Source organism: Tursiops truncatus, chromosome 6 (genome assembly GCF_011762595.2).
Source record: "Tursiops truncatus isolate mTurTru1 chromosome 6, mTurTru1.mat.Y, whole genome shotgun sequence".
In the NCBI taxonomy this organism is placed as follows: Eukaryota; Metazoa; Chordata; class Mammalia; order Artiodactyla; family Delphinidae; genus Tursiops; species Tursiops truncatus.
In genome coordinates this window covers 15,398,781-15,412,881 of record NC_047039.1, presented here as the reverse complement: position 1 = coordinate 15,412,881, position 14,101 = coordinate 15,398,781, and the positions used below count along the sequence as shown (strand labels likewise).

Below are 14,101 nucleotides of genomic sequence, written 5' to 3'. Positions count from 1 at the left end.
ACTTTCCCGCCGCGCAAGCGCTACGTTCTCCTTTCCGCACAAAGGCTGCGGGAGGAGGGGTCGGCGCAAGCGCTCTGAGTTTCTCGGAAAATAGGGTCATCATCCCGCCTCCTGGCGCAAGCCGGTAGAGAAACGCATGCGCTGTGAGGAGGCAGGGACTTATTTCACGCGGCGGTGACGTAATGACAGAGGAGGAGGCGGCCCAGGAACGGAAGCCGGGAAGGAATCAGGGCGGAAGGGGACCAGGGCCAGGGCTGTGTGTGGAGCCTCGGCTGGCCTGGGGTTCCAATGTGGTCCCCGGAGCGGGAGGCCGAGGCCCCGGCTGGGGGAGACCCGGCGGGCCTACTGCCCCCCGAGTGGGAGGAGGATGAGGAGCGCATGTCCTTCCTGTTCTCCGCTTTCAAAAGGAGTCGCGAAGTGAACAGCACCGACTGGGACAGCAAGATGGGCTTCTGGGCGCCGTTGGTGCTGAGCCACAGCCGCCGCCAGGGGGTGGTGCGCCTGCGTCTGCGGGACTTGCAGGAGGCCTTTCAGCGCAAGGGCAGCGTCCCGCTGGGGCTGGCCACCGTGCTGCAGGACCTGCTGCGGTGAGGGCGGGCCCGTTCCGGGGGCGGGGCGGCTCCGCGCGGGCAGGGACCCAGGTCGTTCTCCGGAGCGCACCGCGACCAGCCCGGGGTCTGGCCTCCAGGAGCCGTCTGTGTTTGCTCACTGGGCGAAGAAGGAGGCCGGGTTAGGGGTGTTTGGAGGGAGAGGGAGGCGGGGTATGGGGGGAGATTGAGGGGCCAGTATAGCCCCTCAGTTAGAGGGAGAGATTAGATGAGATCCAGACGGTAAGAGAAGAGGCCCGCCTGGCGGAGGTGCCAGTGATTTGTCTGGACTGGAATCCCGTTATGTAGTTATTTCGTAGGGGCTTCCACATTTGAATAACCCCGGAACAGAAGGTCTGTGAGACAGGATTTATTGAACTAAGGAAGGGCAGAGCTAAGAAGAAGGTAGTGGTGGGGAAGAGGCCTGTACGGGTCTTGCCAGCGGCCTCCACCCCATCCCCGCCACAGGTCCTGTGTCTGGCCTCTCTTGGTGACCCAAGAAGGTCCTGTAGGTGCTACCTGTGCGACAGGTGCAGGGTTTTGGAGGTTCCTGAGGCGGTAGCATGCACATGAAACAGACGTACTGCACTTCGCAGCGTGCAGGCATTATGCATACACCGTCTGGCTCCCTCAGCAGTCCTGTGGGTGAGGTGGCAGAATTATCCTCAGCAGACAGAAGAGGAAGCTGAGCCACAGAGAGGTCGAGCGACTTGCTGGGGGTCACACAGCTGGATAGAGGCCATGCCGGGGCTGGACCCCGGGTCTTCTGATTCTAAAGTATTTGCACTTCACGTTGTATATGTCATACCCAGAGCAGCCTCGCCAGCACAGTGACTCCCTCCGTGACGGAAGACGAAAGTCAACTTTGATATGTTGCTTTCAGCTCTCTGCTCTTCCTGGTTAAGAGATCTCCCTTCTCCCCAGCCCCCTTCCCTTGGCTGACATTGATAGGGCAAGCCATTTCTGGAACTTCACCTTTCTAGGAAAGTGTGCTGTGGACAGTTTGAGTTCATGCCCAACGTGGGGAGACAGTAGCTGAAAAAGTCAGTGAGGGGCAGGAAGAGTCTGGGCTTCCTTATTACAACAGGACCATCCTCTGCCACTTCCCACCCAGAGACCTTTAGTACCTCGATTTCTCCTCTCCTGACTGCTGGCACTCCACTGATGCCCCTTGGGGCTTGATGGGGTCTGGGACCTGAAGAATTTCTCAGGGAGATATTTTTCCATAGAAGCAGCATAGCAGAGTAGTTAACAGCTTTGCATGAGGGCCAGATGGCCTGGGTGCAAATCTTTGCTCTGCCACGTGCAAAATTATGTGACAGAGGAAAAATTATATGCCCCTCCCTAAGCCTCAGTCTGACCAGTTATAAAATGTGATGATAATTGTACTTAGATTTATTGTATTTGAAGAGATACTCCTTATGTAGCCCTTAGCATAGTGACTGGCCCAGGGGAAGCATTCAGTAAATTTAGCTACTTAACACTAGAACCATGAAATGCTTATGTCTTATCTCCACCCACCCAAGCCTAGGAATAGCAGAAAACCCTTTCTCTGAACGTCTTTGTATTCTTCCTCATGTCTTGCTCTTGACATTAATCCATTATTGTTGTTTTCATTTTATCGTTTTGAGCTCCGTTTGTAACGGGAAGTCTCAACATAGGCTGTGTGGCCTCCTGTGCCTCTCTGTAGTCTTAGTGGAGAGCTTGCATTTTGGAACCAAATCATAGTTTAGCTTTGGCCTCTGTCATCTTCTCAGTCCCTCAGTTTTTTCTTGCAGAAAATTGTGAGGCTTAGAGCTGGAGCGTAAACAGTACCGCTCACAGTAGCCGGCACGGAGTAGGTGCCCGGTAAATGGTGTTTATGATGATGACCACATTCCTCTCTGGGGGTAAGGAGGGCGGTGGGGACATTGCAGTAAGCCTTACTACGTGTCTTTTTCTTTCTTTGCCTGCAGTCGAGGGGAGCTGCAGCGGGAGTCAGACTTCATGGCCAGTGTAGACAGCAGCTGGATCTCCTGGGGGGTCGGAGTCTTCCTGCTGAAGCCCCTCAAGTGGACTCTTTCCAATATGCTAGGGGATAATAAGGTTCCTGCCGAGGAGGTGCTCGTGGCCTTGGAGCTTCTGAAGGTGGGTACTCAGAAGCAAGAGGTCTGGGTGTCATCTGGAGTGGTGGCAGGACCCTCCACGTTCCTTGGGTTGCTTGGGTGAATAGTTAGAAAAAGAACGGATCTTTTTTACATGGTGACAGAGTTGATAACTGAGTTTATCTAACCTCCCTTTCGCTGTACTTTGTAGTCTTTAGTTGTTAGTTGGACCTGTACATTTCAAGGGTGAGCCTCTGTCTAGGAATTGTCAGTTAACACACAGTTGATTCTTTTCCGTACTTGTAGGGGTTAATGATAAACTAAAGTTTAGAAAATGCTTTGCCTTCTGTGGTTTATGTACAAAAATTTCTTTCTGAGGACCTTAGACTTTCAGCTTTGCCTTCCCCTAAATCAGCGAACTGGGCTCAGATGTCCTCCCTTTGTACTTACTTACCTCCATGAAAGAAGCCACCAGGCCCTTGATCCCTTCCTACTCTCCTGGTCACTCCGCTTGCTCCTGGCCTGCCTTCCGTCCGCAGCCCAGAGCATGCAGCTGATGCTTGACTGCTTCCCTTAGCAACACCCTCGGGCGCCTCTGCAGCGTCCGGGCCACACCAGAGACACCAGCAAATCAGCCACCTTAGATAAGCCCCACGGTCCACCATCCCTGCCAGAGAAAATCGCTGTATCGCCAAGCCTGGGGCCCCTTTCAAGGTCCCCTGCTTTAGGAGGGCCCTGGGAGCCACTTGGCAGCCCAGTGTTCTTGTCCCCTCCCCGGCCTTCCCACACGCCTTGCATTGTCTGCAGTCACTGCACTGAGAAGGTAGAATCCCCTTAGTCGTGCCTTCAGCTGTCTGTCCTCCCACCTCCAGTGTGACTTCCTCTGAGCCCTGCTTTCTCCCCAGGCTCAGAGGATGAAGTGTCCTTCCTGTGTTCCACGTGTGCTTGCGAGTCTGTCCCTACCCTTTGTGGCATCTGTGACCCTCCAGATCTGTATATTCCTTTGCCCTGTCTGTCGGTGCTCTCCTTCTTCAGCCTCTAATTCCACTCTGGTTTTCCCATCTCAGGATGACTCCTTGTGGGACCTGGGGCCCCTCCTAGTCACTGCTCTGTCTCTCCTCCTCGGCCAAGCTTTGTTGTCCCCACGTCCTCACCCCCACACACCCTTTAACCCAGGGCAGACCTGCTTCACCCCCATCGTTCCACCCGATTGCTGTGGGCGAGGTTATAGTAACCTTAAGTGTGTGCGTGTGTGTGTTTATAAAGTTGACTAAACACCAGGTGGCAGAAGTAGACTCGGAGACAGTGGTTATTTTTGAAACTCACAGACCAAGCCCAACCTCAGGGCCCTTGCATAGCCCTGGAGGCTTCCACACTGCTGGACGCAGGTCGGAATCCCCCGCCCCCGCCCCATGAGAAGCTCCAGTTTCTCCTCACCTCCACAGACACCCCCCAGCACCACGCTTTGGCCTGGGGAGCAGATCTCCAAAATCTACCAGCTCTCTCTGTCCCCCGGGAGTTTTGACTGAACAGCATGCACTTTCTTCAGGGGAACACCTCTCCCCCTTTGCGCTGCACCCCCTCCCCTCCCAGGGCCCTGACCTCCAGGACCTCCGGGGCTCAGCCAAGACCCCACAGAAACCGTGGGGCGTTTCAGGTGCTTCTGGGCCACCTCCATCCCTCCTTGCGGTCGTTTACCTCTGGTGTTCTCCAGTCTGGAGCAAAGAGAGGTAGATCCATTTATCCCCACAGATGTGATTTTGGACTCAGTCTTTTGAGAGCAAACGCAGAGATGGGGGTGGGAGTGGAATTACATAGACCTTCTAAGGACCAACAATAATTTCTGACAGCAGAGTAGTCTAATCCTGTTTAGGTAGAAAAATAAATTTAGCTCTTCAGGGGCATGGACTGTTGAATCTGTACCCAGCTTACATCACTGAATAGAACACTTAACACTTATTCCCTTTCGGTGACATCTGCTATCAAATATATGGTGACTTCAAAGATACGGTTTTCTCCTGGGTTAGAGGCTTGTTTTCATGTGTGAAAATAAAGGGTCTTATCTGGGTATTTTTATAAAACAAAAAAGCCTGTTTCTGCGGTAAATTGATTTTCCCAAGTCTAAACACAGAAAGCAGCCGGCAACTTTTAATTTTATTTGAAAAAAATACCAAAAAGTAAAAATTGCCCATAGATTTTGCTATTTAAAAATTTAAAGAAAGAAATTAAAGTTTCCTTTCTATTCATCCCATTTCCATCTCTTTGGGTCCATTCCCTTCCTGCTTGTGTCTGTAAGAACACACACATCTTTTCTTTTTTTTTTTTTTTTTTTCTTTTTTTTTCTTTGCGGTACACGGGCCTCTCACTGTTGCGGCCTCTCCCATTGCGGAGCACAGGCTCCGGACACGTAGGCTCAGCGGCCATGGCTCACGGGCCCAGCCGCTCCGCAGCATGTGGGATCTTCCCGGACCGGGGCACGAACCCGCGTCCCCCACATCGGCAGGCGGACTCTCAACCACTGCGCCACCAGGGAAACCCCACACATCTTTTCTTATTGAGCCTATTATATTACTTTCCATGGTATCTTCTTGTTTGCATTTAATACTTCCTGGAAATCTTGTTTACTTGTTTACTTATCTACTGTATAAGCTGTCTCCCCTACCAGAAGGAGAAGTTCCATGGGCTCTGGGAACAGTGCCTGGCACCTAGTAGAGAGTCAGTAAATGTTAGTTAAGTAAATAAATGAACAGACACATACATACATACGGATATGCATACACTGCATTTTTTTTTTCCAGAAATGGAATCTGCTTTCACCTGTTAGTCTGCACCCTCCTTTTTTTTTATTTTTCACCTTAGTATATCATGAGCATCCTTCCAGGTCCCTACACAATATGGCTCTACTTCATTCTTTTGGATGGCTGCGGAATAATCTATAAACACGCCACAATTTATGCAGTAATTACCAAATGGATATTTGAGTCATTCCAATTTCTCCCTACTGCACAAAGACACTTCTCTGACAGCCTCGTGCCTACACGTATGTACTTCTACTTTTATTTTTATGGAATTGATTTCTAGAAGTGCATGTGTACATTTTAAATTTTAACAGAAATTGCCAAATTGCTTTTCAAAAGCTTGTGTAAATTTACACTTTCACGAAGATTGCATTGAAGTGTCCAGTCTCTTTACATCCTTGCCAGCCCTGGATAACAGCAATCTTTCAAATTTTGCCAATTTGATGAACAAAAATGATACTTCCTATTGGTGATTTGAGCATCTTTTCACCTATCTACTGGCCATTTACATATTCCTTTCTGTGAATTGCCTCTTTATATCCTTTGCTTGTTTTTTATTTTGGATTCTTTGTCTTTTATATTCATTTGTAGGAGTTCTTTATTAGGGATAGATAGATACATAATATATTTAGTATTAGGGATGTTAATATTGTTTCCCAGTCTCTTGTTTGCTTTTCGTTTTTATTTATGATGTCTTTTTTTTTTTGTTTCTTTTGCGGTACGCGGGCCTCTCACTGTTGTGGCCTCTCCCGTTGCGGAGCACAGGCTCCGGACGCGCAGGCTCAGCGGCCATGGCTCACGGGCCCAGCCGCTCCGCGGCATGTGGGATCTTCCCGGACCAGGGCACGAACCCGTGTCCCCTGCATCGGCAGGCGGACTCTCAACCACTGCGCCACCAGGGAAGCCCATGATGTCTTTTACTATATAAATGTTTTTATATTTCTACAGTCAGAGTTCTCAAATTTTCCTTTATGGCTCTTGAATTTCTGCTCATGCTTAGGAAGGCATCCTCTACTTCAAGGTTATCAGATTTTTTAAATATTTTCTTCAAAGTATTTTATACTTTCATTTTCTCAATTTAAGTTTTAATAATTCGGTATGTAGTTTTGTATATGTAGTAGAGAAAAGCTGTTTTCTTCTAAATGAGTAGCCAGTTGTCTTAACATCATTTGTTACTGTTGTGTACCATTAATATGTGTGTGGACAGCACACCGTTCTTATTACAGTAGATTTGTAGTAAATGTTTTTATCTGACAGCACAGTCAGATCTAATGAAAGCTCTAGTTTCTGTCTTATCAGACTCCTCTGCTGCCTTGGATACTGTTGACCACTCACTCCTTAAAATTTTCCGTTACCTTGACCTTGTTTTCACTACAGTGCAGGCTCTCCTTGGTTCTCCCCAGGCAGTTTCTGGATCGCTTTTGTGAGTTCCTTCATCTCCCGAACGTTTTGAATGTTGGTCTTCCTTCAGCTTATTACTTTGCTATCTGCATTTTCTTGGGTAACTCACTTATACTTGCGATTTTAATTACCTTCTATATGCTGAGGACTTTCAGATTAATATATCTCCTGTCCTGGCATCTCCTTCGATTTTTTTTTTAATTTATTTATTTTTTTGCGGTACGCGGGCCCCTCACTGCCGTGGCCTCTCCCGCCGCGGAGCACAGGCTCCTGACGCGCAGCTTCAGCGGCCATGGCTCACGGGTCCAGCCGCTCCATGGCAGGTGGGATCTTCCCGGACCGGGGCACGAACCCGTGTCCCCTGCATCGGCAGACGGACTCTCAACCACTGCGCCACCAGGGAAGCCCAGAGCTTCAGAATTTTATATCCAGTTATCTCCTGTACAATCTCAAGCATCCCAAACCAACATGTCCAAAACGGAATGTTTTGTCTTGCCTTTAAAAGTATGCTTTTCCTCCTGAATTCTTGTTGTTAATCCACCCAGTCACTCAAGCCAGAACCCAGGAATCACCCCAGATTCCTCTTTTGCCTTTCCCCCCAGACCCAGTTACCATGGACTGCCAGTTTTATCTTTTAACTTTTGCTTGAATCCCTCCCTCTTTGTCCCTATTCCCATTGCCCTGTTCAGTCCCTCGTATTCTCTTGTATCAGTGGTCTCCCTGCCTCTGAGCCTAACTCCTACCATCCATCCTTTCCCCTTCGTCAGCTACATCTCTGTTAATCTAGCCGTGGCCTTCCCTTCAGGGACTACCCACCATCTGCAGAGTAAAGGACAGCATAGAAGATACATTACACTTTGTATGAGGTAGAAGGGCTTCTGCTGTCTCAGCCCTTCCCACCCGCATCCATAAACACCACACTGGACTCAGACTCCCTGCCGTTGAGGGACTCGTGACCATCACTCTTCCCACGATGCCTTTCCCACCGACTTCACCTAATGACTTGTTCACCCTACAGGATTCTGCTCAACAATCTTTTTTTTTTTTCTGAGCAATTGCTGAACTCCTTGGGTATTCCTTCCCTGTATTTTCATAGCATTCTGTGCATACTTCAGTAAATATTTCTTGTTTACAGAAGACCGAGAGAGTAATTTCCATGAAAGAGGAAGACAGTGGCATTGTTTTTTGGAACTTGTATTTCTTAGACTTCTCACAAAACTCCTATCCCACCCATTTGTCACATAAGACTCTTTATAGACTCAATAATTTCCGGTTTGCAGGATTGCCATTTGGCATAAAAATGGAGAGACCAGGGGCTTCCCTGGTGGCGCAGTGGTTGGGAGTCCGCCTGCCGATGCAGGGGACGCGGGTTCGTGCCCCGGTCCAGCAGGATCCCGCGTGCCGCGGAGTGGATGGGCCCGTGAGCCATGGCCACTGGGCCTGCGCGTCCAGAGCCTGTGCTCCGCGACGGGAGAGGCCACAGCAGTGAGAGGCGCGCGTATCGCAAAAAAAAAAAAAAAAAAAATGGAGAGACCAGGATTGGCAGGGAATTTAAGTATCATCTCATCCACCTTCTCCAGTTGGTGAGTGGGATGCTGAGGACCAATGAAACTGACTGGTCCAGGGTCACACAGGCTAGGCCAACCACCAGGCCTTGGCTCTCATTCCTGGCCATTGCACCACACCACACCACCTCATTCTCCCCTTGGGGGACCACGGGCCAGGGAGCTGCAGAGACATGAAGTTCTAGCTGGAAGGGCAAGCACACACCTGGCTCCCAATATATTACGTACCTCATTTTATCCGTGTTCCCCAGACTTTCCTCCGAGGTTTAAAAAAACACAAATCCTTTTTCCTTTTCCAAAGCTGAAGACAGGGTCAGAGCTCCCCTGCTCTTGCCTTGTGTGATTGTGGATCTGAAGCACGGGGTCAGGGCTCTCTGGGTTCCGTGGGCAGCGATCAGGGCCCGCAAGCACCTTTCTCTTTTTCTGCAGGAGAAGGCTGAGGAGGTGTATCGTCTGTATCAGAACTCCCCTCTCTCCTCGCACCCCGTGGTGGCCCTGTCAGAGCTGAGCACCCTCTGTGCGGGCTCCTGTCTGGATGAGAGGACCTTCTACTTGGTGTTGCTGCAGCTGCAGAAAGAGAAGCGAGTCACCGTCCTTGAGCAGAATGGGGAGAAGGTATGGAAACTCGCTGTTCCTTCCCTGCCTCGCCGAGCACTTGTTCAGTGTGTACTGACATGCCTGCCAGCATCCCTGCCTGTTGATTTCTCAGCATTTGGGGTCGGGGCAGCAGTAATTTGTCCCTGTCCCTCAGATTGTGAAGTTTGCCCGGGGCCCACATGCCAAGGTCTCTCCTGTCAACGACGTAGATGTCGGGGTTTACCAGCTGATGCAGAGCGAACAGCTGCTGTCGTGCAAGGTGGAATCCTTATCCCAGGAAGCAGAGAGGTAACTCCCCCTGAGCTGAGCACCCCTGACCTCCACCCTGGCCCTTAGAGCTGGTGTCCGTGGGCGCTTAAAAAAAAAAAGGTTATTTATTTATTTATTTATTTTACTAATTGTGAAAGTACTGACTGTTCAGTGCAGCCATCATGGAAAGCACAGACTATCACAAAGGAGAGAAAAATGAATTCCTCCCCCAAAGAGTACAGCTTTTAACACTGTGTTTATGCTCTTCCGTGCCAGTATCCATTTAGCCAGTGTTTATTGAGCTAGGCCTTGTCTTGGGGACTTGGGGATAGAGTAGTGAAGGAGACAGGTCTCTGCCTTCCAGGGGTCTTGCTGAGGGACCTCTGCTCTTCCCCTCCAATGACTATGCAAGGCGTCCCTGCTAAAGGCACATTACCACTTCTCCAAAAAGTAGGGTATGTAGACATGGAATTAGAATGGGCTTGTTCACGCCCTCTTACAGTGGGAGAAACCCCATGTTGTGAGAAGGCCAGCGTCATTGGTGGCGTTAGGAAGTCATTCCCTACCTCCTGGCTCCCAGGTTGGGAATTTGTCTTCAGGGTGCCTCGTCAGCATGTTTGCACACCGCCCGCCCCGTCCCCGCTGTGGGTGAAACAGCTTCTCCTTGGTCCTTTGCCTTTCCCAGGGGCAGACCCGCCCAGCCCGCATCTCTGCTTGCTGCAGGGGTTTGGCAGTGGGCTGTTGGGCATCGTTTTTCTGGCCATTGGGTGGAATGAATTTGATCTTCAGATTTGAAAGTACCTTCACTAAAAGTGCTGCTCCTGGGGACACTTGAGGACCCTGCCACCCGCGTCCTCGGGCCTCGTCATCTTGAGCTGTCCCTTTGTTCGTAGGTATAAAGAAGAAGCCCGCCGGGCATGCCGAGCAGGAAAGAAACAGCTGGTGAGTTCTCTCTCTTCCCCCCACAGCTGTGTACCTGTGCCCACAGCGAGAGGAGCCCCAGTTCAGGGAGTGACCTTCTCAAGGGGAACAGTCTGCGGGTGGCCCAGACACCACAGCTTGTTTTACAAACCTGGGGTGGTCTTATCATCTGGGAAGGGCTCTCTTCCTCTAGCCCTTTCGCCTGCCCGGTCTGACCCTGACTATGACCATGTCTCCACACCCCGCCCCCCCCCAGGCCCTGAGGTCTCTCAAGGCCAAGCAGCGGACGGAGAAGCGCATCGAAGCCCTGCATGCCAAGCTGGACACTGTTCAAGGCATCCTGGACCGGATCTATGCCTCGCAGACAGATCAGATGGTAGCCACTGCCCCTCTGCCCCAGTGCTTGGCTGGTCTCTGCGGTGTCCGCCGCTCATCCCCTCCACTGTGGCTTTGCTGTTTGGAGGAGGCCTGGGTTCTTTCAGGATATGCTTGGGACTGCCTTTGCCTCTCCCATTGGGCAGTTTTGGCCTCAGTGGACATGGAGTGAATCATGCATGGGTGGGGGAAAAAAACCACAGAGCTTTCTTTTGGAGATGAAACAATATTGTCTGTATTTTGCCCAGTGTTCTTTATCTGCACTGATAACTTTGCCTTCTCTTTAGGTTTTCAATGCGTATCAGGCCGGGGTAGGAGCACTGAAACTCTCCATGAAGGATGTCACGGTGGAGAAGGCAGAGAGCCTTGTGGATCAGATCCAAGAGGTACAGGAGGGGGTGGGAGGACACACCTAAACAAGGCAGTTCCTGAGGACAGGAATGACTTCGCCGTACTTCCTTCTTTCCCAGACTGTTTACCCTGCGAACTTGAGGACGCTTTCCTTGATTCTCCAATGGGGCAGCATTACTTTGTAACCCTGAACACTGAGACCCAAAGACCATTCAGAGTTCAAGGCGTTGTGCTTTTCTCTTACAGCTGTGTGACACCCAGGACGAAGTTTCTCAGACTCTGGCTGGTGGGGTAACCAATGGCTTAGGTGAGTTGACACGGTGCTTCCGTCTTCTTTCCTCTCTAAGATGACTTCAGCTCCTTGTGCTGTGATAGGTTTGGCTGTGGGTCTGCTCTTTTTGGTGCAGGCAGGGCTGGCCCACCCTCCCCTCTCTCTGGGGCTTCTCCACAGGAGTAAGGAGAAGGAATTGGCATTTCCTCCTTGATAGGCTGTGCTAACGGCCCCTTGGTGCTCTGGCGTCCCTTACTCCCTAGGCCTCTTCGAGGGCAAGGAGAAGCAGGGTCCATTCCATGGTGTTAGCAAAATACACCTCCTTGATGACTTAGCTCTGTGTATGGAAAAAGCATATCTGCTTGAAGGTGTCCTCTGCCTCCCAACTCACACGATTTTTTTAATAAACCTTCAAGGAGGCCTGGGCATCTTTTGTAAAGCCGAGCTGGGTTTGCAGTCCTCGATCCTTGACTCAGTAATGCGTTTCCTCCCTGGGCTTTATGTGTCCTTATGTCGTCTTTTCTTTCCAGACTTTGACAGTGAGGAACTGGAGAAGGAATTGGACATCCTCCTTCAGGACACCACCAAAGAACCTTCGGATCTGCCCGACAACCCCCAGGAGACGTTTTATACCAACAGTGTGCCTAACCCTAGGATCTCGGACGCTGAACTTGAAGCTGAACTTGAGAAACTGTCCTTATCAGAGGGAGGTACGGAGCTGTATTCCCAGGGCTGCTGGTGGGCTTGTGGTCCTCTGGCTGGCAGTAGCGAGGCTCGAGGTTAACGTGTCCCAGCCCCATTGCCCAATCTGCCAGGGTACCGAAGTCGGGTGAGGGAGCTGTGGGCTCATTATTCAGACTTGGTCCCTTAAACACTGGGATGCTTTCGTCTCAAAGACCTACCTGGTATAGAGTTCAGTCATTTCTTCTCCTTGCAGGTTTGGTCCCAAGCAGTAAATCTCCAAAAAGACAATTGGAACCGACTCTATAAAGCCATTGTAGGACCCTCAAGTGAAGGACCCTCGTGTCAAAGAGAGACCAGGCTTGTGTGTGTGTACATAGTTATTTAAACGAGAAACTCTCGGAATGTGTTGGAAAGAGGAGGAAGGACAACCACTCTGATGTATCTGGATGCTACCACTTACTACGGGACAGATAGAATTTCTGGAAGCGTGCTCGCGAGGCGTGCTGCCAGCTGGGCTCATGGCCCTGCATTCTCATCTTTCTAGTGCCACAGTTTATACAGTTCTGTGTTTGCCCTGTCATCTTTCATAGCCTGCGGCTCCTGCCACGGGCTCAGTTAGGTTTGTCTTCCCCCACCAGCTTTGTTCCAGCCAGCGAAGGCGAAAGATTCGTGCAGCTTTGCCAAATCAAAATCTGTCCTTGTCCCCCACCCTCACTGTGTTTAGAGGAGTTTATTCTGTCAGTAGGTCCGTTACACAGCTCTTCCCAGCCCCTCTCTGTTTCCATTGGTCGCGAGAGGAAGGAGAATCAAACAGCTGCCACGTTATGGAGAAACACACAATGTGAAAGGTTCTCCCCTGGGGTTCAGATTCTCCAGGTGTTCAGAAAGAGAGGTAACCCCTGAGTGGCTCAAGGGTCGTGACAGTTGGAGAGGGGCCTTGTGGGGTTGGTGGCCACTGCCGCCTCTTCCATCTTATGCAAAAGAAGATCTGCTGACTGGAGAAATGGTTACTCTTGGTCTTTTGAACTTGACGAGGAGAAGCCCAGGTGACTACAGAGCCCCGGGTGTCCAAACCCCATATGCTTTCTTAAAAAGGTATCATCTTTGCCTTGCCCCCGTGGTGAATGAATTAAATATTAACTTAAATACATAAATCAGAAGAAGCCGCACAACAGCACCCCCCCCCCCTTCTTGAGCCTGGCAGACAACAGCAGGTTATTTGAATTTCAGAAGCATGTTACGTTGTAGCCCACCACTCGGGGCAGGGGATCTGAGCCAGGATGTGCAATAGAAGCAGAAGACAGTGGCCTCGGCAACGTCTGCTGTGTGCTTCCCCGGTCCTGCGCTGCGCCCGGCCCCACCTCCTGAAGGCCCGTCCTCTACTTCCTTTGACGAGTGGGGGAGGATGGCGGAGGGGGACAGGCAGGAGAGGGCCTGAGCGCGCTGGCAGCAGGGAGAAGAAAGACAGCAGCCACACTGCCGCTCTGCTGCGCAGTCCCAGACGCCTCCCTGGCCCTCGGCCCTGCCCCTCCTGCTTAGGGTGAGGGAGAACAGAGGGGAGGAATTTGCTCCAGGCCAGGAGCACAAATCACTGTTCAACAAGTTTCTCTCCCACTCGGCCTTGGGAAACTGAAATGTTGGGGGTGAAGAGAAACAATCACTATTTTTTCTTTTTTTATCTGGTAAATGATTAAAAGAAAAACCCTGAGCGCCTTGTCCTCGTCTCTTTTTTAGGTTGTATAAAGTGCCTTGTTCCTTCCTGCATCCCCACCCTCACCTCCAGCATACACACACGGGTTCTTTCACTGACGCCACCAGGAGAAGGCTGACCGGCTTCCTAGCGGGAGTCCCTAGCTGCTGGGAAAGTGGTCAGCCTACCTGATGGCTCTCACGCCGATGCTGTTATTAAATGGCCTCTTTTGTTTAAGAATGTGTCATCATTTTCCTTACTCTTTTCCTTTCCCTCTTCCCTCTAGATGACCCACTTTCCTCGGCCCGTGTGATCGTACCATATTTTAGTCTGGCACCAGTATTTACTCAGTGCCTGTTACACGCATGGGGTTTGCCGTCCATGGCGGGAGACAGGTTTTGAGCCTGCGAGCAGAGCTAGAACAGGCTAGAAGATCTGCCGCAGCACTTGGTACGTTAGCAGGTGAACCAACCAGCAAAAGGCGTCTGGAGGAGCCAGGGGCAGAGACGGTTTGAACAGAACAGAGTG

At 50.8% G+C, this 14,101-nt stretch overlaps 1 protein-coding gene across 2 annotated transcripts; it reads left to right on the top strand.

The window, feature by feature from the left end:
• Positions 1-214: 214 nt before the first annotated feature.
• On the top strand, positions 215-13,591 carry CHMP7 (charged multivesicular body protein 7). Of its 2 annotated transcripts, XM_004321671.4 has the most exons (10): positions 215-587; positions 2,543-2,714; positions 8,865-9,050; positions 9,187-9,320; positions 10,175-10,223; positions 10,459-10,578; positions 10,865-10,963; positions 11,175-11,235; positions 11,730-11,909; positions 12,137-13,591. In XM_004321671.4, the coding sequence occupies exons 1-10, from the start codon at positions 289-291 to the stop codon at positions 12,187-12,189; spliced, it is 1,353 nt and encodes a 450-aa protein (XP_004321719.1). In that variant the 5' UTR covers positions 215-288; the 3' UTR covers positions 12,190-13,591. The 2 variants fall into 2 exon arrangements, with proteins under 2 accessions (XP_004321719.1, XP_073661935.1); XM_073805834.1 differs by lacking the exon at positions 11,175-11,235.
• Positions 13,592-14,101: the final 510 nt, after the last annotated feature.

Coding starts and splice junctions, on each gene's coding strand:
- CHMP7 (XM_073805834.1), top strand. CDS start 289: ATGTGGTCCCCGGAGCGGGAGGCCGAGGCCCCGGCTGGGGGAGACCCG. Junction 9,051..9,186: donor TTGAGCAGAATGGGGAGAAG/GTATGGAAACTC, acceptor CCTGTCCCTCAG/ATTGTGAAGTTTGCCCGGGG. Junction 10,964..11,729: donor TTGTGGATCAGATCCAAGAG/GTACAGGAGGGG, acceptor TTTTCTTTCCAG/ACTTTGACAGTGAGGAACTG.